A 24,855-nucleotide genomic window follows, 5' to 3' on the forward strand; every position below is an offset into this window, starting at 1 on the left:
TTCATGTTTCAAAAGCCTTTATTTAAGGACTTTGGACTTCATTCTGTAGGCACCAGGGAGCCAGCGAGTTAGATCTGTCTTCCTCTGTGTGTGGGAGAGAGGGTGGTTCTTCATCTCCTCTTTTTGGCTTCTTCACCAGCTCCTCTGCCTCCACTAACCCCAAAGCACCCCAGGCTTCTGTTCCCTTCACAGACCTTGCCTCAGCCCCATTGTCCTAAATACACCTTACAAAACCCTTGATTGACTGTAGGGAACACTTTGGATTTGAAAGATAATAACTGAAAAGATAGGATTCTATGATTCTATGAAAGAATACTTTGCAGGGTGACCTTATGAAACTCATTATGCCCAAGCAGCGATACACGCTGAAAACACAAGTAGGTTCGAATAACATTTAGAAAAATTTACAGATGCTAAGTCCATAGTGAATTAAAAAGAGGAGCTGAGGATGCTTGGAGACATCATTCCTGACCTTTATTTGTAATAAGCTGTGTTGGGTTCTTTTTTTCTGACTATAAAACTAATACATGTGCATTATTGAAAGCATGCAAAATATATTAGTTTGAAGAAAATAAAAGGGCAGTCAGAGGAAAATACAAAGTATTTGTATTTGAAAGTATTCAAAACAAACAGAGAGTTGGAAATCAAGTGTATGCAAACACAGACACACACATACTCTCTCTCTCTCTCTCTCTTCCTCTTCCACCCACTTCCTGGGTCCTTCTGATTTGGTTATATCAGTAATTATGAACTGATCAATCTCCAATGCTTACATATTAAGACTGTAACCCCTGTCAACCATTGGACTATGTGGTATATGGTGATTACTTTTCCTTTCTTGCACAACATTTTGCCTTTCTGGAAGTTAACCAGTTATTACATTGTTAGTTGTTTGTTCATGTACTTTCCTATGTCTTTATTAATAACTTTTCTTCACTACCTTAAGTGGGTAAATATCCTCTCAATATGTTCAAATACATTAGATGTTCTATCAATTTTATCTTGTTGACACCATATTCTCTTTCCAAATCTTCTGACATCTCTAACCTGCACTGGTTGCTCCAAAGCTCTGTGGTGCAGCTGTTATGCAGGAATCTCCCCTTGGCTCCATCCTGGGGAATCAATCCCCTCACCACACTCCCCTGTTGGAAACCTGCATTCTGGATTCCACGAACCTCTCCCCTCTCGGTTTCCTACTGATTCTGGTGGAAAGTCTTTTCCAAAAACTTCCTGAAAAAGATGGGAAATAATACTTTTGGCTTCTTGCATGTCTAGAAGTGTCTTCATTTTGTGTCCACACTTAATTAATCATTTGGTTGTGTATCAAATGAAAGATTGGAAAGAACTTTCCTTCAGAATTTTCAAGACATTGTTTCACTGCCTTCTAGCTGCTAGTGTTGCTGTTGAGAAATCCACTGCTGTTATGATTCTTGATTCCCTCCTATGAAATCTTTGATTTTCTTTCTTTCTTTTTTTTTAACCTTTGTAAAAACATGTAGGGATTTCTTCTTTTTTCCTCAGTGTTCTGAAAATTGGCCATGCTGTATTCTGATGTGGAACTATCTTTATCCATTATATTTGACACCTGGTCAGCCCTTCAGCTCTAGGAAATGTTCTTGAATTATTTCTTTGATAGTTCTTTGACAGATTGATAGTTTCCTCTGCTTTCTCTTTCTGGAACTCCTAATGTTTGGATATCAGATCTTCTGGGCTGGACTCCATTTTTTTACTTCCATTTTCTATATCTGCCTTTTTTGTTTTACTTTGTGGAAGACTGACTCAGTTTTATCTTCCAAGTGTTCTATAGAGTGTTTCATACCTGCTATTATATTTTTTATTTCCAAGACTTTTTGTTCTTTAAATGTTCTTTTTCTCCAATATTTTATTATGAAAGTTCCCCAACATATAGAAAAGCTGAAAGAATTTTGTGGTAAATAGCCATATAACCATCACCTGGATTCTTTTTATAGCTTGTTTCATGGATGCAATACCTCTCTTATTTCTTGAGAAATATTGATGTTAATATTTTATGATTTTGTATTATTTCCTCTCCCTGCAGTCTTTGCTCCTCTGTTTCTAGGCTGCTTGGATTCTGTCTTTCATATTAGAGACTTTCTTCAAATGTCTGATGATCCAGGGTCATCTGTCCTACTTTAAGAGTAGCCTCCCCATGGGATGCAATGGGAAGTACATTCCCATTTAAATAATTTTCCTGCCAAAAACCACATCTGAATCTGATTAAGACTCTAGAGCTAACCAACAGTTTATATAGAATACAAAGTTCAAGAAATATATTAAATGATTTCCACAGTCCACAATATGGGAAACACTATAGGACAATATTTCTAATTTGTTCAACAAATACACTGTTAAGTTAAAACAAAGGGGGGGAAGTCACTATAGACTGAAAGACTCATCAACCAAAAGCCATGTGTAGTTCTTGCATTTGAACAAACTAACTGTAAAAATATATATATTTATGAGACAATCAGGGAAATTTTATCACTTACTTGATATATTAGATATTAAGAAATTATTGTTAAAGTGTCATACATAGGTGATGATAGTACTGTGGCTAGAAGAGTATTTATCTTTAGAAAGATCTATGAAAGTATTTACAGATAAAATACAAAGTCTAGGATTTGCCTCAAGATAATTGGGGTGAAGGTACAGTGGGTAGAGGTATGGAAGAAAGAAAATTGGCTGTCGGTTAATAATTGTTGGGGCTGGATAGGAGGTACATGGAGATTATACCATTTTCTCTACTTTCACATATGTTTTTTTAGTAAAGATTTTACTTATTCATGAGAGACAGAGAGACAGAGAGAGAGGTGGGGGTGGGGGGCAGAGACACAGGCAGAGAGAGAAGCAGGCTCCATGCAGGGAGCCGGATATGGGACTCGATCCCAGGACTCCAGGATCACACCCTGAGCCGAAGGCAGGCGCTCAACTGCTGAGCCACCCAGGCATCCCCTACTTTCACATATGTTTGAAATTTTCCACTTAAAAAAAAAAATAAATGAGAACTCAGCTGCTGATTTGAAGCTCTGGGCTGGTGGTGAGGCTTGTCTTTGTGGGCTTCACTAGCTGGACCATTTCCCTAGAAAACCTCTGATATTGGTAGTATCGCCCAGGTCCCCAACAAAGTTCTCCAAACCTCTCACCCAAAAGGTATAATCCTGAGGGTACCTGGGTGGTGCAATCAGGTAAGCACCCACCCAACCCTTGGTTTCGGCTCAGGTCCTGATCTCCGGGTTGTGAGATTGAGCCCTGTGTGGGGCTCTGTGCTCAGTGGGGAGTCTGCTAGAGATTTTGTCTCCCTCTCCCTCTGCCCCCTCCTCCTCACGCCCCCTCTTTCTCTTTCAAGCAAATAAATAAATCTTTTTAAAAAGGGGCATAATCCTGGCTGTCAGTTATCTCGAAAGTTGTAGGTCAAGAAATCTGAGGTTTTCAACCTTCAATGTATAAACTTACTTAAGTTCACAGCAGGTTATCTTCCCATCAATGGACTTGTGATCCCCCGACCAGACCTCTATTTTACCTTTTTCACTTTTCTGCTGGGATTGGTGAGGAGCACACCCAGACACCTGTACTGGGTGGTAAAGGGAGTAAAGGGAGTGGGGTATAACTTCTTTTTATAATGATTCTCTAGCAATTCCTCTTATCTTTTAAAACTTTTTATTTTGAAATATATGTGCCGCGAGGTCCCATACACTCCTTGCCCAGTCTCCCTCAATGATTACATCTTTTATCATTATAGTGCCCTACCCAAACTGGGACATTAACATTGGAATGTGTGTTGTATAGCTCTGTGGCATTTTATCACACATGTAGATTCATGTAACTGTCACTGCAATCATCACAGAACCTCTACATCGTCACAAACACCTTCCCTGAGCTATCCCTTTATACTACATCCACCCCTACCATCCCTAACCCTGGCAGCACTAATCTGCTTTCCATCTTCTATAATTTCGTTTCATTTTGAAAATGTTATACAATTGTTATACAAATGTTATACAGCTTCTATATATAGCTTCTATTTGGGGGGGATTTTTTTTTTTTTACACAGTATAATGCCTTTTTAAGATTATTTATTTATTTATTTATTTATTTATTTATTTATTTATTTATTCATGACACAGAGCAAAACAGAGGCAGAGACACAGGCAGAGGGAGAAGCAGGCTCCATGCAGGGAGCCTGATGTGGGACTCGATCCTAGGTCTCCAGGATCACACCCGGGCTGAAGGTGGTGCCAAACCATTGAGCAATCGGGGCTGCCCCAGCATAATGCCTTTGACATCCATTTGACCTGCTTAATATATCAGTGGTTTGTTCTTTTTTATTGCTGAGTACTAGTCCAAACTATGACTTTGCCACAGTTCATTTAACCCTTCACCTACTGAAGGACATTTTTGTTGTTTCCTGTTGTTGGCTATTACAAATAAAGCCCTGTGAACATTCATGTAATGTATGCATGTATGTGAAGTATGTATGTTCAATTTTTTCTTACTATTTTTATTTTTTTAAGGATTTTATTTATTTATTCACGAGAGAGCGAGAGAGAGGCAGAGACACAGGCAGAGGGAGAAGCAGGCTTCATGCAGGGAGCCTGACGTGGGACTCAATCCTGGGTCTCCAGGATCATGTCCTGGGCTGAAGGCAGCACTAAACTGTTGAGCCACCAGGGCTGCCTTTTTTTTTTTTTTTTTTTAAATAGACTTAGTAAGATATAATTTGCATTACATAGACTTCACCTATTTAAAGTGTATGATGTAATATATTTTAGTATATTTAGAGCCCTTCCTCTCTCAAGACCCCACTGACCCACAATGGACTGTGACAACGAGGGAGAAATAAACCTTTACTATGGTAAGGCACTGAGATTTGGGGGTTATTTGTTACAGCATTTAGTCTGTCCTGACTAATTTGGCTCCATCTTTGGAGAAACTGCCTTTACCTCCTGGATCTCAGTTTCTTCTTCTGAAAATGAGGGGTTCAAAATAGGGATTCTCTTGGTTGTGTGTCAGCTAGCACACTCCATTTATAAATCTTGTGTTATTATTTCCAAGTGGTTTAAAACTCTGCAAGGACTAATTATAGAATTTCTCAACTATAATAAGGAGTAAGTTCTCCATTTACAGATGGGTTGTGTTCCAAAAGTCCAGGCAGAAGTTCCTTGTTGGAACATTGTTTCTGTGAGAAAATAGATTCAATATTTTAAAATATACACAGATTCCAGCTTAAACCTCAGTTCTGAGGCCCTCTGATCCCCAGATGGAGGCAGAGAGTGAGGTGGGAGAGCAGGGACTGAGCAGAGGTTCTAGGGCATGATTTGAAAGGGAAAGAAGGGAGGGTAGGATGGTCTAGACCACCGACCAGGATGTCAGCTGCACAAGGTTCCTTAGGAAGCCATAGAAACCATTATACATGTTAATCGTTCCTGACTTGGATACTTCTAATTCTATATATACACAACTCTTCATTTTAACTGTTCTTAGGTGCATATTCTGTGCAGGAAAGAGATTAATTTTCCATAGAGCTAATGAAGCTTAAGCTTCAGAGTCCTCATTCACACATAGAACACTTGTAAGGCCCTAGAAAGATGTCTGCAAGGTCATTTGTTTTTGCAAAATTTGAAAAAAATAAGATATTTTAACTGCAGGAGATCAAAACTTCTATTTCTGCTTTGAATTTCCTTTCTTCACATTTGCCCTTGTGTTAGATGGCCCTGGAATGGCTACAGGCATTTTTTTGGAATCCAGCTAAAGAGAAGTTTAGTTGGAGATACACTCCATTTAGGATCTATTCACATGGTTTAAAATTACTTCCATGCATAGTTGAACTTTTACCCACTGAAGGAATAACTCTAGAAGTCTCTTATCCACTCATGTGCTGACTCACCTCATGTTATGACCTATAGGTGTATGGCCAGAGTTCAAATCAAGATCTAAATGTGTCCTACATTTAGAACCTGGTACCAGAACTGTGCAGGAGTGGAAGAAAACAAAGCTTAGAAGATGTATGAAGCCAGAAAACAGTCTGAGGAAAATTCTTCCAATTGTCAGCTGTGCAAAAATATAAGCAGAAGATTCTGTCCATATTGACATCTGGTCAAAATAAGTTTTGTTCTGTTGGCAATATACTCAATAACACAGTATATCATTATAAATGTATCATACATTATTTTCTTCCTTGATGGGAACTGTCAAAATACAGTTTCTCAGAATTCTCATCTTTATATTTTTTGATGACACAAATCACCAGTACCGAGGCAAATAATAAACAACTCATAATACACCAATTATAATGAGGTTCTCAAAGGCAAATTGGCTAGTAAATGTAGTCAATTTGAAGAGTATATCTAAGATTAGTCCTTGCATAGGAAAAATTTTAAAAGCTGACAAATACCACAAACATCATGAAAAACTCCCATAATAGTTTGATGAATTAAATGCTAGTCACACTTGAATTTTACTTTTTTCTTACATTTTTGGCTACATACTCTTCGACTGCTTCTTCATTTGACAATGATTTAATAGTACCATTTTCTAAGAGAGGACAAAAAAGATAATTCAGTCTTTTCTTAGCATAGCAGATTAAATTTGTCCTTTATTTTAAGTTTCAAAAGATTTATTTATTTGAGGGGGGCAGGGGCAGAGGGAGAAAGACAGAGAAACCCAAGCAGACTGCACAGAGTGCGGAGCCCAATACGGGGCTCAATCTCATGACCCTGAGATCATGACCCAAGCTGAAACCAGTTGGATGCTTAACTGACTGTGCCACCCAGGTGCCCTCAAATTTGCCTTTTATTATTTGATCATTTAGAAAAGTCTCTTTCACGTTCACAATTTGTTATTACAATGTCATGTAAATTTAAGTTTGTTATCAAATTGGGGAAAGATATTGATCAAGTTTCTTTTGTCTGAGCTAAAATTCCAGAGCTTTAAAAAATGTGTAATTTGTGATTTTTTTCTAAAGATTTTATTTATTTATTCATGAGAGAGAGAGAGAGAGAGAGGCAGAGACACAGACAGAGGGAGAAGCAGGCTCCATGCAGGGAGCCCGACGTGGGAATCGATCCCAGGACTCCAGGATCATGTCCTGGGCCAAAGGCAGGCACTAAACTGCTGAGCCACCCAGGGATCCCCCTGTAATTTGTGATTTATTTTCTTTTTTTTTTTTTTTTTGTGATTTATTTTCTCATTGCAAATAGATACTCACTTTACATGTCTTTATATTTGTAATCTTTAAAAAAAATTTTAATTTAAATTCTAGTTAGTTAACATACTAGAACTCTGGAGTAGAATTCAGTGACTCATCACTTAATATCCAGTGCTCATCACAAGTAGTGCCCTCCTTAATCTCCATCACCCATCCAGCCCATCCCCCACCTGCCAAGAACACCAACTGCCACAATTTTATAAGCATCACGCTCCCCAAAACCTTGCCAGCTGTAGTGTAGAGCATGCTCTTAGGTGCTGCTATAGCTACTTGAGGTGTTGGAGCTGGTGACTTAGGCCCCAAGCCCAGGAGCTGAGTATTGTCAGGTCATCTGGGCCAATCAAAAATGAAAAAAATGAAAAATGGACACAGGTTCAAAAAGTCACCAGAATCAAACTAAAATGCCTCTTTATGCGCTCGGCTCTGAGATATGTTAGGTCCCTAGTAATGTTACCAGACCCACCCCTATCTTTGCTTCTCAAAGATCCCAGGATTAATGAGGAGCCTGCCATTCACCATCTAGGCTGGTGACTTTTTTTTTCTGGCAAGTAGTGTTTCAAAACTCAAAAACACGCTCATGTCCTTAATGAAATTAAACACTTTACTGGCAATAATAGATACTTGTTCTAAAAAGCAAACAAAAAGGTGTTTACAAAAGCAAGGTGATTGCAGCTCCTTGAATATTAAGGATTGTCAAGGGTTTGTGCTAGCACCACCTAGTGACAAAAAGAGGTAAATTCGGCTCACCAAAATCTCAAAAACACTGGGGAGAGAAATGTTACCAGTGCTGTTGTCCCACCCCTACTTTTCTGGAAGTTGTTCAGGGTTATTGTGGTTTACTCAGTTTCACTGTGACTTTTGCTCATTAACTTATGTCCCCAAATAGACCAGGCAGAGATAGAGAGGTATGAAGTACAACCTGGGAGGGCAACAGACAGGGACCATTTTAGCCTCTGATAGCACTCTGCAGGGGTCACATTTTAGCCCCTTAGAAGTTCAGCAAACCACTGGCCTCATGTAGCAAGAGGCCCTTTAAGATGGCTGGCTAGGGGCCCAGGTGGCTCAGCAGTTTAGTGCCACCTTCAGCCTAGGGCATGATCCTGGAGACACAGGATTGAGTCCCACGTCGGGCTCCCTGCATGGAGCCTGCTTCTCCCTCTGCCTGTGTCTCCGCCTCTCTCTCTGTTTCTCTCATGAATAAATAAAATCTTAAAAAAAAAAAAAAAAAAGATGGCTGGCCAGGTGGGGAGAGGTCAACACTACTCTGTTGACTCCTGGCTGAACCTGTTGGATTATTCTGAACCATCCTGGCTTCTAACTGGAAACTGCCACCTGGGCTAACCCCTCGGTTTCTCTCCTTACCAGCTGTTTTTTTCCTTCCCCTGGCTCAGCCCAGATTTTGCCCACCTGCATTCCACTTTGTCTGTTTCAGTTCCTTTCTTCTTTCCATTCTAATTTTCCCAAAACAAACCTGGCTTTAGTCATCTATTTGCAGCTTTTATTGAGTTTTTGTTTTCTTAAATTTTACTTCATCTGGTAAGTACACTTAATAGGAGATCTACCCTCGAGGCACCTGGGTGGCTCAGTAGTTGAGAGTCTGCTTTTGGCTCAGGGCGAGATCTCAGGGTCCTGGGATTAAGTCCCACGTTGGGCTCTTAACAGGGAGCCTGCTTTTCCCTCTGCCTGTCTGCCTCTGTCTGTGTCTCTCATGAATAAATACATAAGACCTTTAAAATATATATATGAGATCTACCCTCTTAACAGATTTTTAAGTGTACAGCACAATATTGTTATCTACAGGCATAATACTATACAACAGATCTCTAGACCTTATTCATCTTGCATAAATGAAACTTTACAGCCATTGATTACCAACTCCTATCCCTTTCCCCCTGGCCCCTAGCAACTACCATTATATTCTTTGTTTCTAGGAGTTTGACTATTTTAGATACCTTACATCAGTAGAATCCTACAGTGTTTGGCCTTTCATGACTACCTTATTTCACTTAGCAAAATGTCCTCAAGGTTTGTCCATGTTGTCACATATGACAGGATTCCTTCCTTCTTAAGATGAATAATACTCCATTGTATATAATACCACATTTCTTTTATCGATTCATCTGTCCAGTGGACATGTTTCCACATCTTGTGAATAGTGTCACAATGAATACGAGAGTGCTACTTCTCTCTCTTCAAGAATTTAAGTTCTTTTTTTTTTTTTTTTTTAAGATTTTATTTATTCATGAAAGACACACAGAGAGAGAGATTGAGGCAGAGACACAGGCAGAGGGAGAAACAGGCTCCATGCAAGGAGCTCGACGTGGGACTCGATCCCAGGTCCCCAGGATCATACCCTGGGCTGCAGGCAGCGCTAAACCGCTGCGCCACTGGGGCTGCCCCGATTTAAGTTCTTTTGAATAGGGATCCCTGGGTGGTGCAGTGGTTTGGCGCCTGCCTTTGGCCCAGGGTGCAATCCTGGAGACCTGGGATCGAATCCTGTGTTGGGCTCCCAGTGCATGGAGCCTGCTTCTCCCTCTGCCTATGTCTCTGCTTCTCTCTCTCTTTGCGCGTGACTATCATAAATAAATTTTAAAAGTTCTTTTGAATAAATACCCAGCTATGGGATTGCTGGGTCATATGGCAGTTCTATTTATTTTTTTGAAGAATCTCTGTAGAGACTGCACCATTTAATATACCCACCAACAGTGTACAAGGGTTCCACTTTCTCCATATCCTTGCCAACACTTGTCTTTGTTTTTGCTCTTCTATAATAGCTATCCTAACATGAGGTGATATTTTGTAGGGTTTTTTAAAAAGATTTTATTTATTTATTCATGAAAGAGAGAGGCAGAGACACAGGCAGAGGGAGAAGCAGGCTCCATGCAGGGAGCCCGACGTGGGACTTGATCCCAGGTCTCCAGGATCATGCCCTGAGCCAAAGGCAGGCGCTAAACTACTGAGCCACCCAGGTTGCCTGCATTTTGTAGTTTTGGTTGGCATTTCCTTGATGATTCGTAACACTGAGCATCTTTTTATATACCTGTTGGCCATCTGCATGCTTTCCTTTGGAGATAGGTCTTCTTAAATCCTTTGCCCATTTTTCAGTTATTAGTTCTCTTGCTATTGAGTTATAGGAGTTCCTTTAACACTTTAGAAATTGATTCATTATCAGATCTATAGTCTGCAAATATTTTCTCCCATTTTGTAAGTTGCCGTTTCACTCCATCAATAGATTTCATTGCTATGTGTAAGTAAGTTTCTTAGTTTGATGTAGTTTCACTTGTCTACTTCTGCTTCTGTTGTCTGTGCTTTTGGTGTCATATCCATGAAATCATTGCCAAGATCAGTTTTCCTCTATTTTTTTTTTCTAGCTATCATACAGTTTCAGGTCTTACATTTAAGTTCTTAATCCATTTCAAGCTGATGTTTGTGTAAGATCACGATCCACTTTCATTATTTTGCATATGAATATCCAATTTTCCTAGCACCATTTATTGATACTGAGTTTTCTTTCTTAAAAAGATTTTATTTATTTATTTGAGAGACAAAGTGAGAGAGCAGGAACAAAGTGGGAGGGGCAGAGGAGAGGGGGAAGCGCACTGCCACCTGAGCAGGGAGCCAGATGGAAGGCTCCATCTCAGGACCCCAGGTTCATGACCTGAGCCAAAGGCAGAGGCTAAACCCATGAGCTACCCAGGGGCCACATAGTTTTCATTCAACGAATTTTTATTTTTTAAATATTTTATTTATTTATTCATGAGACACAGAGAGAGAGAGAGAGGCAGAGACACAGGCAGAGGGAGAAGCAGGCTCCATGCAGGGAGCCCAATGTGGGACTCCATCCCAGGTCTCCAGGATCACACCCTGGGCCCAAGGCAGGCACTAAACTGCTGACCCACCCAGGGATTCCTCAACGAATATTTATCGAGCATCTTTGGGCCAGGCATTACGGTAGGTATAAGAGATAAAGGCTAAGAATAACATAATGGTGACAAGCACACCCACTGGGGCCAAACTGCCTGGGTTCAAATCCCGGTACCATCATTTCTAACTGCTTGACCTTGAGCAGGTTACAAATTCCTTACACCCCAACGTCCTCATATATAAGAAAGGGATAAAAAAAAAGGGGGGGATAACTACGGTCTTTTCATCACAGGACTGATGTGAGGACTGAAAGAATGAATATGTGTAGAGGTCCTGGACAGGCATCTGGCACCCGATAATCACTCGTAAGTGCTGGCTTTTAAGGCATGGTCCTTGCCTCTCAAGGAGCTCACAAATTACAGCTGCCCCATCCACCTGACCTGCCTGGCCGTCAGGGCCATCTTGGTCTTCCGACCCTTCAAGGGACCCCTAGCTCCTGGCTACCCTTTCCTGGAACCATGGGATGAATCGGGTGCAAGTGCCTACACCACCGATTCCTTGTGTGACTCTAGGTAAGTAGTTTCTCCCCTCTGGATCTCACTTAATGCACCTGTAAAGGAAGGAAGCTGGCCCAAAATGGATTTCCAACATCCCAACAACCTCCTTGTTCTGGGCAGCTCCAGTTGAAACTATGTCAGCTTTGGGCAAGTCACTTCAGCTCTCTGCGTTGGTTTCCCCACCATGTAAAACGGGATAATATTACCAACCACGGGGCAGCCCGGGGGGCTCCGCGGTTTAGCGCCGCCTTCAGCCCAGGGCGTGACCCTGAAGACCCTGGATCGAGTCCGGCGGCCGGCTCCCTGCGTGGAGCCTGCTTCTCCCTCTGCCTGTGTCTCTGCCTCTCTCTGTGTGTCTCTCATGAATGAATAAATAAATAAAAAATCTTAAAAATGTATGTTACTAACCACCTCCGAGGTCGCAGTGCGGTTGTAGCGAGGCTGTCAGCGCTCTGCCGGGCACCTCAGCCTTCGGGCCCATCCGCCTCCGCCACTCGACGCATGCGCGCTGGCGCCCCGGCCGCGGGCGAGCCGGATCCCGACTTCCGGTTCCGCCGGAACCCAGAGGCCCGACTCCCTAATGGCGGCGTCCGGGAGACAGGCCGCCGGGGGCGTTGAGGAGGCCGCAGAGGATCCGCGAATTCTGGAACCGGGGGCAGCCCCATTTGGAAATTTCCCACATTATTCCCGCTTCCATCCTCCAGAACAGCGGCTCCGCCTCCTGCCCCCGGAGCTGCTTCGCCGGCTCTTTCCTCCGAGTAGTTCCGAAACGAGGCCGATCCTGGGGCTCGACGTGGGGTGTAACTCTGGGGTGAGTGACAGGGGCGGGGTCGGAGGTCGGGGAGCCGGACTGCTGGCTTCCTCCGCGTTCGCTGGGGCTTGGGTTTGGGCGTGACATCACCCCACCCCCCCACCCCCAGGACTTCCCCAGAAATGATTCTAAAGGCGTCGCTTGGGCCGACCCCCTTGCTGCCGGACCTTCCACGATCGGGGACCATCGGGGACCCACCGCCATCTCGCTCAGGAATCCTGGGGAGGAATGATTTTTAACTCGGTTCCAAATTCCTGCGTCCCGTCCCGTCCGGTTCCGTGCGTTCGCTGCCTGACGGCCAGACCTCTTGTGGGAAGGGCCGCGGTATTTGGGCTTCCGGCGCTAGCCTCCTGTCCAGCGCAGCTGGGGGACCCCCAGGCTGCAAGAGGGGGCTTCTGGACACCCACCTTTGGGAACGTAGGGTTGGGATCGCTCTGCTGGGCGAGGTGAGCCGGGGTGACGGAATCATGTCTGGAATTAAGAGTCACGTGCCTGCCATGCAGTGTAGGATGGAGCCAAGTGGATGTTTATTTAAAAAGCAATGAGTTGACTGAGTACCGAGGAGAGGATCGAGAGGGAGAATACAGCTTCCTGGCGGAGGAAGGCATTGCCACGTCTTCTTACCGCAAAGTATTCTTAGGCATAGAGAGATTATAGTGAAATCACATCCAGAATATCACAATGTCTCTCCGACACCTATCTGTTAACTACTAGCATGTCCTAGAGACGCAGACATTCTGACCCTATGCTTCCAAATCCTATGCATATAATAAAAAGCAAGTCTCCACTCCTGACCCTAAATTCTCCTTTCCCCCTAACACAGTGGCAACCGCTGTTTATCATTCCTTGGATATGCATCCTGTGTGTACACAATCATTTCTATGTGGATAAATATCCTACCTTATATAAATAGCACACTATTTTCCACCTTGCTTTTCACTTAATTTGGAGAGCAGTCGCGTCACTACATTCTTTTTTTAGCAGCTTCAAAATTGTATGGATGTACCATAATTTGTAGGGTGCTTTCTTTCTTTCTTTCTTTCTTTTTTTTAATTTAATTTATTTATTCATGAGAGAGAGAGAGAGAGAGAGGCAGAGGGAGAAGCAGGCTCCATGCAGGGAGCCCGATATGGGACTTGATCCCAGGACACCAGGATCATGCCCTGGGCCGAAGGCAGGCACTAAACCGCTGAGCCACCCAGGGATCCCTTGTAGGGTGCTTTCTTTACATTTCTGAAACTCTCAGGTCCCTCTCCAGACCTACTGATTCAGGATCTTGGGTGATTGAGCCCTTGAGTCTGCATTTTCTTTTTCAGTCTTCTAGGGTATTCTGGGATTGGGGAATTGAGGATGGAGAGGGTGGAGAGATGTGGAGGAGGGACTGATGTAACAAAATGACTACTGAAACTGGCATACCCAAGATCAGATAGGAAGAGGGAGTCAGCAAAGAAAGAAATAGAGAAAGGGGGAGAAAATTAAGGAGCATAGTATAGGACCTTCCTACTCAAAATGTGGTCCTTGATCTACAGCATCAGCATGACGTGGAAGCTTATTAGAAATACAGAAGAGGGATCCCTGGGTGGCGCAGCGGTTTAGCACCTGCCTTTGGCCCAGGGCACCATCCTGGAGACCCAGGATCGAATCCCACGTCGGGCTCCCGATACATGGAGCCTGCTTCTCCCTCTGCCTATGTCTCTGCCTCTCTCTCTCTCTCTCTCTCTCTCTCTCTCTCTGTGACTATCATAAATAAATAAGAAAAAAAATTAAAAAAAAAAAGAAATACAGAAGAATCTCAGGGGGCTCCTAGATGACTCTTAAGAGTCCAACTCATGATCTCAGCTCAGGTCTTGATCTCAGAGTTGTGAGTTCAGGCTCTGCTTTGGGCTGCACACTGGGCATGGAGCCTCTGTGTAAAAAAAAACAAAAAACTAGAGGGATGCCTGGGTGGCTCAGGGGTTGAGCATTGCCTTCTGCTCAGGGTGTGATCCCGATCCAGGAATCAAGTCCCGCATCAGGCTCTCTGCAAGGAACCTGCTTCTCTATGTCTCTCCTTCTCTCTCATGAATAAATAAATAAATAAAATCTTAATAAAAAAAAAAAACTAGAAATACAGAATCTCAGTCTCCCCTACCCCACAATCTACTAAATCAGCATTTTTATTTTTAATAAGATCCATAGGTGATATGCATATTATTGTTAATATAGCTATTAAAGTGTGAGAAGCCTGGTGTAGAGGGAAGAACCTAATGTAGCCTAAATCTTTCTATGTACTGGGACACCTGGGTGGCTCCTCAGTGTAGCACCTGCCTTTGGCCCAGGGCATGATCCTGGAGTCCCGGGATCGAGTCCCACATCGGGTTCCCTGCAGAGAGCCTGCTTCTCCCTCTGCCTGTGTCTCTGCCTCTTTCTCTCTCTGTGTGTGTCTCTCATGAATAAATAAATAAAATCTTTTAAAAAAAATCTTTCTATGTACTAACCATGTGACATTGGACAAGTCAGCCTCCAGGCCATAATTTTTAATATATGATGGAATTTTTTGTGAACTATGTCACACATAAAAGTGCATAAAACATGTATTTATACTTTACGAATTATTAAAAAGTAGACACCTTTATTGTCCAGATCAAGTATAAAACATTGTCAGTACTCCAGAAGTCCCTTCTCTCACTTCCTCTGTTCATAAACCGCCCCCTCCACCCAGAGGTAACAACTAGCCTCATTTTATTATTATTTACTTGCTTTTCTTTATAGCTCACTATTTTTGTATCCCTAAATATTGTAATTTAATCTTATTGGAATTTTTGAACTTCATATAAATGGAAGCTTGCCATGTATTTTGTTTTGTGTCTTCTCTTTCACTCAGCATTGTGTATTTTTTTAAATACAATCTTTTAAAAAAAAAAAAAAAAGAAAGCATGAGAGAGCATGAGCAAGAGGTAGGGACAGAGGGAAAGGGAGGAACATATTCCCTGCTGAGCAAGGAGCCTGATGCTGGACTTGATCCCAGGATCACGATCTGGGCTGAAGGCAGGTGCCTAACCGACTGAGCCACCCAGGCACCCCACCATTGTATATTTGTGAGAGTCATCCATGTTGATGCACTGAACTGAATTCCTTCATTTCATTTTTAACTGCTATTTAGTATTCCATCTTAATGACTATACCACATTTATCCATGCTATTATTATTGGACATGAGGTGGTTTCCAGCCACACTTTCCTCACCTGCACAAAGGGCATAAGTATTTTCCTTACAAGACTGTTGCACAAAAAAAAGAAAAAAAAAGACTGTTGCACAGAGCAAAATGAGGTGATACATAAAAATTCCTTGAAAAAATGGCTTAGAACAACACAATTTTGGAGTGGTTATAATGGTTATAGAAGTCAAAGTGAGAGAAAGGAGATGGTAACTTGTTTAAGAGTCAAAAAAGTGCTGAAATGGTGAAAATCACAGGCCATTAGACTTGGCTAGAAAGATTAGCAGTGACTTTTGGGAGTAATGGATGCAGAAGCAGAATAAATCTCAGAAGGGGGTAGTGAAGCATAAGTCAGGTAGTAAAATTAAGGCTATAGAGTGAAGACTAAATGAGGAATTTTTGGAATTGAGGCTTACCTAGGTACATACAAGTCTGAAAAGCAGATTTTTATAAGATGGTGCTTGCTCTGTTCCTCACCTTGCTTATAAGGAACACTGGTTATGCCCTTGGAACTCTTTCTTCCTCCCTGGGGTCTATGACACCTAAAAAAAGAAAAGAGAAAAAAGTGAGTTTACCAGCATATTACCTAAGCTGGGAAAGACTGCTCTTGGCTCCGTTGCTGCATCCATTTGGCTGTAACTTTCAGCCATACAATCCAATGTACCATCAATGTCAGGAAAGTAGAGAGAGGACACATTATAGCCTAAGACCCCTGGAGGGCGCTGAGAATCTGCTCTGTAGAAAACTTTTTGGGCAAACTTAGTCTAGGAGCTTCACATTCTAAAAGCCAAGAGTAAGTGACAGTCCAGTGGGATGATAAGAGATACAGGTTTTTCTTCCATTCATTGGTTGAGAGCTGCAATGACAAAGCTCTTTTGGATTTCTCTAGGATCTGAGTGTGGCTCTATACAAACACTTCCTTTCCCTACGTGATGGGGAGACCTGCTCAGATGCCTCAAGAGAACTCCATCTACTCTGCTGCGACATAGATCCAGTCCTGGTGGAGCGAGCTGAAAAAGAATGCCCTTTTCCTGATGCCCTGACCTTTATCACCCTGGACTTTATGAATCAAAGGACCCGGAAAGTTCTCTTGAACTCTTTCCTAAGCCAGTTTGGACGTTCAGTTTTTGATATTGGCTTCTGTATGTCAGTAACCATGTGGATTCATCTGAACCACGGGGACCATGGCCTATGGGAGTTCCTGGCCCACCTTTCCTCCCTTTGCCGCTACCTCCTTGTGGAGCCACAGCCCTGGAAGTGTTACCGGGCAGCTGCAAGGCGTCTCCGGAAGCTGGGTCTTCATGATTTTGACCACTTCCGTTCCCTTGCCATCCGAGGTGATATGGCCAATCAAATTGTGCAGATCTTGACCCAGGACCATGGCATGGAATTAGTATGCTGCTTTGGCAACACCAGCTGGGACCGAAGCCTTCTGCTCTTCAGGGCAAAACAAACTACGGAGACTCATCCGATTCCTGAATTACTGACAGAGGAAGGGAAAGAAAGGAACAGATTAAGATTCTGGAGACAGTGAAATGGGAGGATGGGAAGACCAAGAAAGAGATATTGAAAGGGTGTTACACTAAGAATTAAGTTCACTCTCTTTAATTCATGATTATAAGGCAGCCTCAAAACCTGGCAGAAACTTTTGGCAAAATGTCCAAGACATGCAGTTGAAAGAATCAATATAATCTATACCCTACTGTTTGAGCTGATCCTAGAAGAAAATATATATGGGCGGTGGGCTGGGCTATCCAGATTGAGATAGCCTAGAGAAAGTGATCCTGGTTCTAGGATATGGAAGGGGCTGCTTTTAGTGATTAGACTCCGACCAGGCTAGCCTTAGAATGTATCAGTGCCACTGGCAACCTGAATCTAATCTGGCTTCTTCAGGCTTTTTCTGGATTTACTCATCCTGCCTTCAGGCAAAACCTCAAAATACAATCTGGAATGAAGAGTCAGTGGCCTGGCTAAAGGAGAGGGTTAGTAAGAAAAATATCTTATCTTTCCAGAGCAGGTCAAGTCTCCAACATGCCCAGGCTCAGCACAGCAGGTAACAGATACTAGCCAAATTGCACTGACTAGCATTTATAAAATGTTTAAAGATTTAAATTATGAACCCAATATCCAAATGGTACAAATGAAATAAATGAAGTGGGATTGTATAATTATATATAATAAAAGTGACTTGAGTATGATTGAGAATGCTCTGTGATTCTGGCATAGGTAGGAAACTTCTGCTTTTAACCACTCTATACGAGGAGGTTTCAGCTCAAGAAAAAGAACCTCACCCAAGCTCAGAACAGAAATCATTTCAAAGAGTAAGTTAATTCAGGACTTTTGTCCTCTGCCAAACCAACCAGTATGGGAGTGGGAATAATATGCAGGGAAGCAGGCATAAAATGCAGTCTACAGTGAGGGCTATAGCACAAATGCTATGGGATAGGTGTCACTAATGTCTGTCAGGTTTTGACACCTGTGAGTTGAGTCCAAGGGAGATGGAGAAAGATTTGTTTGGTGGAGAGAAGATAAAAAAAAACAAAATATACCTAGCTAAGAGGGGAGACTGGATTGATAAGCTTCAAAATCTTTAAGAACCTATTTTCTGAAGTTTTAGAAGGAAGAGTAGGGAATAAGAGAGTGAACCACCAATTAGACATTGGACCTCTTGATGGAGAAGTTAGTAAAAGTTCCTGCTAGGGAATTTGAACTTTATGCATGAGAGAGCAAAAACTAGTACAGTCTCTAAACGATAGAAAAACAGAACCCAAACCTTCATTTAGGAAAACCAATTTTTCTATTTTGTGCAGGATAATTATGTGGTTGGTGACATTTCCAATCTCAGACTCCAGTACTACTTTTCAGTCTTTTTATATTCCTGCTTCTGATCACTTTCATCCTAGTGACTCTTCTAGACTTTTACCCTTTTGCAGGTTCTTGACTCTATACCTCTACTCCATTAATCTAAGCAGATGACCTAACCAGCACCAGCACCATTCTTGTTTGCTGTGTCAGGAGGTGTTTTCTTGCCCTAAGTCTTAGACTCCTTCATTTTCCCTCCTTTTCACTTCTGAACTTACCCAGTGAGCTTTTACACAAATAACTTCTGCCTGAATTCCTGATCCCAACCTCTACTACCTCTCCCAAATTGCTTTATTGAGTCTCTCCTTGGTGTCTCCTTGGCCTCGTTAACATCTTCTTGTTCACCTGCCAACATGCTCAATTCTCTCTCGTCTTCCAATTTTAGTATATGTGCTGCCGAAGCGAGCACTCTCTCTCGTCTTCCAAAACCTCCACAACTTTTCCTGTGTCCACTAGCCCTTCAAGTTTATTTAATTTCTCCCTCCATCTCTTTACCACCAAACATGAGCAAAGCCCTTGAAAACTAGACCCCACAGCCTTTGCTTTCTCATTTCCCATCCATCAGTGATCCCCCGAATGCCAAATCCTGAGGCCTCTTGTTCAGTCTTCCTCCTAGGTCATGGCCACTATTCAGCACTATTGACTCCTCCTTTAAACTACTCTCCCTAGGTTTCTTCGCCATACCCTTCTCCCTTTATTCTCTTCCCATCTCTTAGTTTTTCTCCATTCTTGAAGCAGTTAGTTCAAATTGTAATTGAACTTAAGTTAACCTGGAGTCCTGGATTCATCTCCAGAAACAGTGATTTGGGTTAGGAGTGGGGCCTGGGAATCAGTTTAGTTTGGTTTAATCAGATTTGGGGGTTTTTTGCAATTTTTTATTGTGGTAAAATGTATATAACATAAAACTTAACCATTTAAACTGTTTTTAAGTGTACAATTCCATGGCATTGAATACATTGACAATGAAGAATTGTTTTTTGATAAAAAACAAAACAACAACAACAAAAAAAAAAAAAAAACACAGGTAACTGATGCAAACCAAAATAGACCACACTTTGGATTGCTTAGGATTCCTTGGGGTTATACAGTCCTCTTCTACCTATTTCCCCTCGAGTGAGTTCCTCCACTCCCATGCCTTTAACAACCACCTATATCCTAATAACCCCCAAATATATTGGTAGCCCCACCGCCACAGTCCATAGATTAATATTGTTCCTCTTTTGTAGTCATATCAGCCTAGAAGTTCTTAGTCACCTCAGAGTCAACATATCCCAAAAGCAAACTCATTACACTCATTTCACACCTAATCCAATATGTTGTTGCCATCCACCCATTGCTCAAGCTACAAACTTCAGTTGAGTCTCCTCACTTATATTCACCATATTGACAAAGTCCAGTAAATTCTACAAATCATGTAAGTCCCATTTATTCCAACCATGTGGCTGGTGCCTACCATGCATTTCTCTGTTAAGTCATCTACCCTCCAATCCCTACTGCCACTGTTCCCTTCCTCAAATAACTAGTTATGCAAGTACTATGCTTTAAAGCGTTCAGTGGTTTCCTAGTGTCTAATGTCCTGTCATTTATCCAGTGCCTAAGCCAGTGTTGGTCTGTAGTAGCCACTTGCTATTTAAACTAAGTAACGAAATAAATAAAATTTAAAGTTCAGCTCCTCGGTCATACTAGCCACATTGCAGGTGTTCAATAGGCATATGTGACTAGTGGCTATCTGGTCAGCACAGATGTAGACCATTTCAATCACCGCAAAAAGTTCAACTGTGGTGGTCTTCATACTTTTCCTCCACACACCGGTCACACTAAAGTCACCTACCACCCTGTCAGACTTGCCATGTCCTTTCATACCTCTGAGACTTAGCACATACTCCCTCTATTTCCATTCTTGCTCCTCCACTCTAACTTGCAATGTAATTGAACTATTTGTCCTTAAAGATGGCTCAGATGTTAATACTTTGTCAGAAATCTTCCCCCAACTCCTGTAGCACTTTGCATTTCTTACCACATTCTAGTGGGGACTTTGTGTGGAAGCTTCTATTATAGTATTTACCTCATCATATTATAATTACTTACATGGCTCCGTCCCACCACCATAAGACATATCTCCTCAAGCCCAACTTACTTTGTACGTTGAGCCCTAGAACAATGGCTGACACGGGGCAGGCAGCTGAGAAGTACTTGTTGAATTAATATATGAATGAACAAAAGAGGAATGTGCCTGAATTCAAGTATTAAGAAGAGGGGAATCCCTGGGTGACTCAGCGGTTTGGCGTCTGCCTTTGGCCTAGGAAGGGCCTGATCCTGGAGTCCTGGGATCGAGTCCCACATTGGGCTTCCTGCATGGAGCCTGCTTCTCCCTCTGCCTGTGTCTCTGCCTCTCTCTCTGTCTTTCTCTGTGTCTTTCATGAATAAATAAATAAAATATTTTTTTTAAGTATTAAGAAAAGGGAGATCTATGATTGGGCAGAAGATTGCCCAGGAAATTGAAATGGGGAGAAATTAAAAAATTAGAGAGATAAGCTTAGTTTTGGCATAGAAGTTTGAGATATGTTTTTTCTCAAACACATCTTTGCAATAAAGTGCCCATTTGAGGGCACCTGGGTGGCTTGGTTAAGCATCTGACTTCCGCTCAGGTCATGATCCCAGGGTCCTGGGTTTGAGCCCCTGCGCTTAGCTTTCCTGCACAGTGTGGGGGAGCCAGCTGCTTCTCCCTCTACCTCTCCCTCCTGCTTGTGCTCTCTCTAATGTCCATTTCAAGGCTTAGGCTATTAATTGTTTGCTTCAGGACAGTAAGAGTAGATATAAAAATATGGAAGTCATTCATATACAGTGATTGAGGTTTAAGGAGTAGTAAATTCCAAAAATACATGGATATGATGAAAGGACCAGGTCCTAGGTCTGAGGGCTGCGAATAGTTGTTGAGTGAGGGAGAAAGGAGAAACCAGAGAGGTCTGGTTAGAAACAGGAAAAAAGAGATTAATAATATAGCACCATGTGCCAGACAGCATAAAAGCTAAAGCAGAGCTGGGCTTTGAACCTAGACAGTGTGGTGGCGGGAGTCTGAGCCTTGGCTACCATGCCTTGAGATGTCATAGAAATCCAAGACTGGGAAGAAACTCCAGAAAACCAGTGTAAAAGAGCCTGAGCTTTGGAGTTACTGTGCTTCCTCAAGTTATATGTTCAAACCTGAGAAGAGGAGACCCAGCCAGGCCACTCTTGGCTATTGCGGATATTCTTAGAAATCCCCTCACAGAAGTCAGGCCTCATTCTAGGTTGAGTACCTAAGTAGCACCCCTGCTGCTGCCTACCATTTAAACTGGCTTAGCCCTCCTGAGTGTTTTGGAAAAAGTTGGCGGTTACACAAAGCACACAGACGCTCTTAAGTCTCCCTCAGTCCTAATTTCCTTCTCACTGTACCTTTGACTACCTGTACCTTTACCAGCTATCCTAACCTTCCCCTGAATTCCTGAAATGCCCAATCTGCCCCTAATTTTGATCCCTGACTAGGACCTCCTAAAAGTGGGTTTCAGTCTCTGTTTCATGCTTAGGAGTCAGGGATTCCAAGCTCAACTCCAGGATGTATTAAGATCCTGAGATCAATCAGATCCTTCTCAGCACCATGAGATCAAGTTTGATCCAGGAAGAATGCAGTGGAAAGAACATCAGGGTTTAGAATTGAGAACTGTCAGTAACTCATTGCATGACCACCCTGTTCAAGTCACTTCACCTCTTTGAACCTGTTTACTCATCGGTACAACTGAAATAACAAGACCTTCCTTTTCCTATGCCCAAATGAACTGGAGGGTTACACGTATTTTGCGGAAGATAGAGTGTTAAGCACTCTTAAGCACTCTTACACTTGGTAAGCATGCCACAGACCACAACTATGCTTGTTAGATTAAAGGCTTATGAGAAAAAACATCTCATCTCTAGAAAACTTGCATCTTACTATCTCTAATAATTTGTTTTTTAGGATAAGGAAGTAATGAGTTCAGCTTCAGCACTACAGAGCATTTTAAAAGAAGCAATGCTGGGAGGGAATGATCATTGCTAATGGAAATGAAGCCAGTTTATGATCACAGTGGTTACAGATGTGAATTTACCTACTTCTCTGTAAAGCTTAAGGATACTTTGAAACTTTGTGACTCTCCCTTCACCAGACTAGTGCAAAGAAATGTATATAAGGCTGTGGCAGGCTGAATAATGGTCCCCCAAGATGTTCACATCCCAATCCCTAGAACTTGTGAATACTACCTTAGATAGCAAAAGGAACTTTGTAGATGTATACAAATGTGTAAGATATATAGATTAAGGATCTTGGTTAAGAATTACAGATTTTAGGAGCACCATGGTGGCTCAGTCGGTTAAGTGTCTATCTTCAGCTCAGGTCATGATCCCAGAGTTCTGGGATAGAGCCTCACAAGCCCCACATTGGGCTCCCTGCTCAGCAGGGAGTCTGCTTCTCCCTCTGCCCCTCCCCCTGCTTGTGTATGTATGCTGTCTCTCAAATAAACAAATAAAATCTTTTTTAAAAAAGGATGACAGGGATGCCTGAGTGGCTCAGCGGTTGAGTGTCGGACTTTGGCTCAGGTCATGATCCTGGGGTCCTGGGATTGAGTCCCACATCGGGCTCCCTGCAAGGAGCCTGCTTCTCTCTGCCTGTGTCTCTGCCTCTCTGTGTGTCTCTTGTGAATAAATAAGTAAAATGTTTTTTTTAAAAAAGGGTAACAGATTTTGAAATTTAAAGATTAATCTGGATTATCAGGATGGACCCTAAATGTAATCATAGTCCTTATAAGAGGGAGACAGGGACATTTGACCACAGCAGGAGAATGATAGAAGCAAGAGGTTGGAGTGATGTAACCAAGGGTTGTGAGCCAAGAAATGCAGTTAGAAAAGGCAAGGAAATGGATTCTCCCCTGAAGCTTCCAGAAGGAATACATCCCTGCCAACACCTTAATTTTAGACTTCTGACTGTAAGAATATAAATTTGTGTTGTTTTAAAACAGTAAGTTTGGGATCCCTGGGTGGCGCAGCGGTTTGGCGCCTGCCTTTGGCCCAGGGCGCGATCCTGGAGACCCGGAATCGAATCCCACGTCAGGCTCCCGGTGCATGGAGCCTGCTTCTCCCTCTGCCTATATCTCTGCCTCTCTCTCTCTCTCTCTCTGTGACTATCATAAATAAATAAAAATTTAAAAAAAATAAAAATAAAAATAAAACAGTAAGTTTGTGATGATTTGTTACAATAGGAACAGGAAACTAATACAGGGGCTCTGACTACAATAAGGCTAGGCTACAAGCCAAGTGGTACCTGTCCCAAATAACTCTGATGGTAGAAAATGGCCCCAGTGACCAAAGGGATAGGCAGGGGCTCCATCTGCATGGTTAACTGAGGAATCCTCAATCATTAAAACCTTTAAGAGATGCTTCAGCATCTGAACCTGACTTCTACTGGCGGAGCAGTTATCTGACCTGTTGAAAGGAATCGCTGTATTTCAAGTCTGTAGCAGTTAGTTTCAAAGAAGCTGTATAGTGTTCATAAAGATGAGGCCCCGATACCATAAAGGTAATGATTGCATACTGGCTTATGAAAGCCTTTGGGGACAGTGAAAATATCTTTGGTTCCAAGAGATCATCTTATTTATCCTCAAACCAACCTAACTTAGGAGCTGCACTAGGCATAATAAGCCTTCTTGAGGGACAAGAATAGAAAATGGTCCTGGATCTACTTTAACTTAAAATATATATATATTACATGTATATATAACCCAGTATTTCCAAAAATAGCATTTCAACATGCAGTCAGTATACAAATTATTAATGAGATACGTTACATTGTTTTTTTATACTGTTCTTCAAAATCTGATGTGTTTTAACTTGCATCTTGTCTCAGTTTGGACCAGCCACATTTCAGATGCTCATTAGTTACATGTGGCCACTGCATACACTTTTGTGGCAAATCAAGAAGTATTTTATCAAATTCCTTCCATATACCCGATGTGCTTTAGCTGCTTTGGGGGTAGGAAAAAGTAGATTAAACAACCCTGGACTTCCAAAAGTTAGATTTGATTCATTCAGGGATGCCCGGGTGGCTCAGCGGTTGAGCGTCTACCTTTGGCCCGGGGCGTGATTCCGGGATGGAGAATCGAGTCTCACATCAGGCTCCTTGCAGGGAGCCTGCTTCTCCCTCTGCCTGTGTCTCTGCCTTGCTCTCTCTATGTCTCTCATGAATAAATAAAATCTTTAAAAAAAAAAAAAAGGATTTGATTCATTCAGCAAGTATGTTAAAGTTGAGAAAAGGAGAGGCACAAACAAGGCAGCATGT

At 42.2% G+C, this 24,855-nt stretch overlaps 1 protein-coding gene and 2 long non-coding RNA genes across 4 annotated transcripts in view; 1 reads left to right on the forward strand and 2 right to left on the reverse strand.

The window, feature by feature from the left end:
- Positions 1-12,235, reverse strand: LOC140599873 (uncharacterized). The gene is made up of 2 exons (XR_012002870.1): positions 12,055-12,235; positions 1-1,230 (listed from the first exon to the last, which is right to left on the reverse strand). It is a non-coding gene; the product is annotated as an uncharacterized lncRNA (long non-coding RNA).
- BCDIN3D (BCDIN3 domain containing RNA methyltransferase) lies at positions 12,200-19,439 on the forward strand. The gene is made up of 2 exons (XM_026000282.2): positions 12,200-12,457; positions 16,543-19,439. The coding sequence occupies exons 1-2, from the start codon at positions 12,227-12,229 to the stop codon at positions 17,185-17,187; spliced, it is 876 nt and encodes a 291-aa protein (XP_025856067.1). The 5' UTR covers positions 12,200-12,226; the 3' UTR covers positions 17,188-19,439.
- The window catches only part of LOC112921122 (uncharacterized), a 21,919-nt gene continuing 10,021 nt past the window's right edge, over positions 12,958-24,855 (reverse strand). For both annotated transcript variants that reach the window (XR_003235188.2, XR_003235189.2), the window contains 2 exons: positions 16,918-17,136; positions 12,958-16,195 (listed from right to left, as the gene is read on the reverse strand). This is a non-coding gene — a long non-coding RNA (uncharacterized lncRNA). The remainder of the gene's footprint in view (positions 16,196-16,917; positions 17,137-24,855) is intronic.

This window comes from Vulpes vulpes, chromosome 8, assembly GCF_048418805.1.
Source record: "Vulpes vulpes isolate BD-2025 chromosome 8, VulVul3, whole genome shotgun sequence".
NCBI classification, from domain to species: domain Eukaryota; kingdom Metazoa; phylum Chordata; class Mammalia; order Carnivora; family Canidae; genus Vulpes; species Vulpes vulpes.

Bases quoted from the DNA above. Each gene is read 5' to 3' on its own strand.
- BCDIN3D (XM_026000282.2), top strand. From the start codon at position 12,227: ATGGCGGCGTCCGGGAGACAGGCCGCCGGGGGCGTTGAGGAGGCCGCA. The intron at 12,458-16,542 runs GTGAGTGACAGG...GGATTTCTCTAG, and splicing joins ACGTGGGGTGTAACTCTGGG to GATCTGAGTGTGGCTCTATA.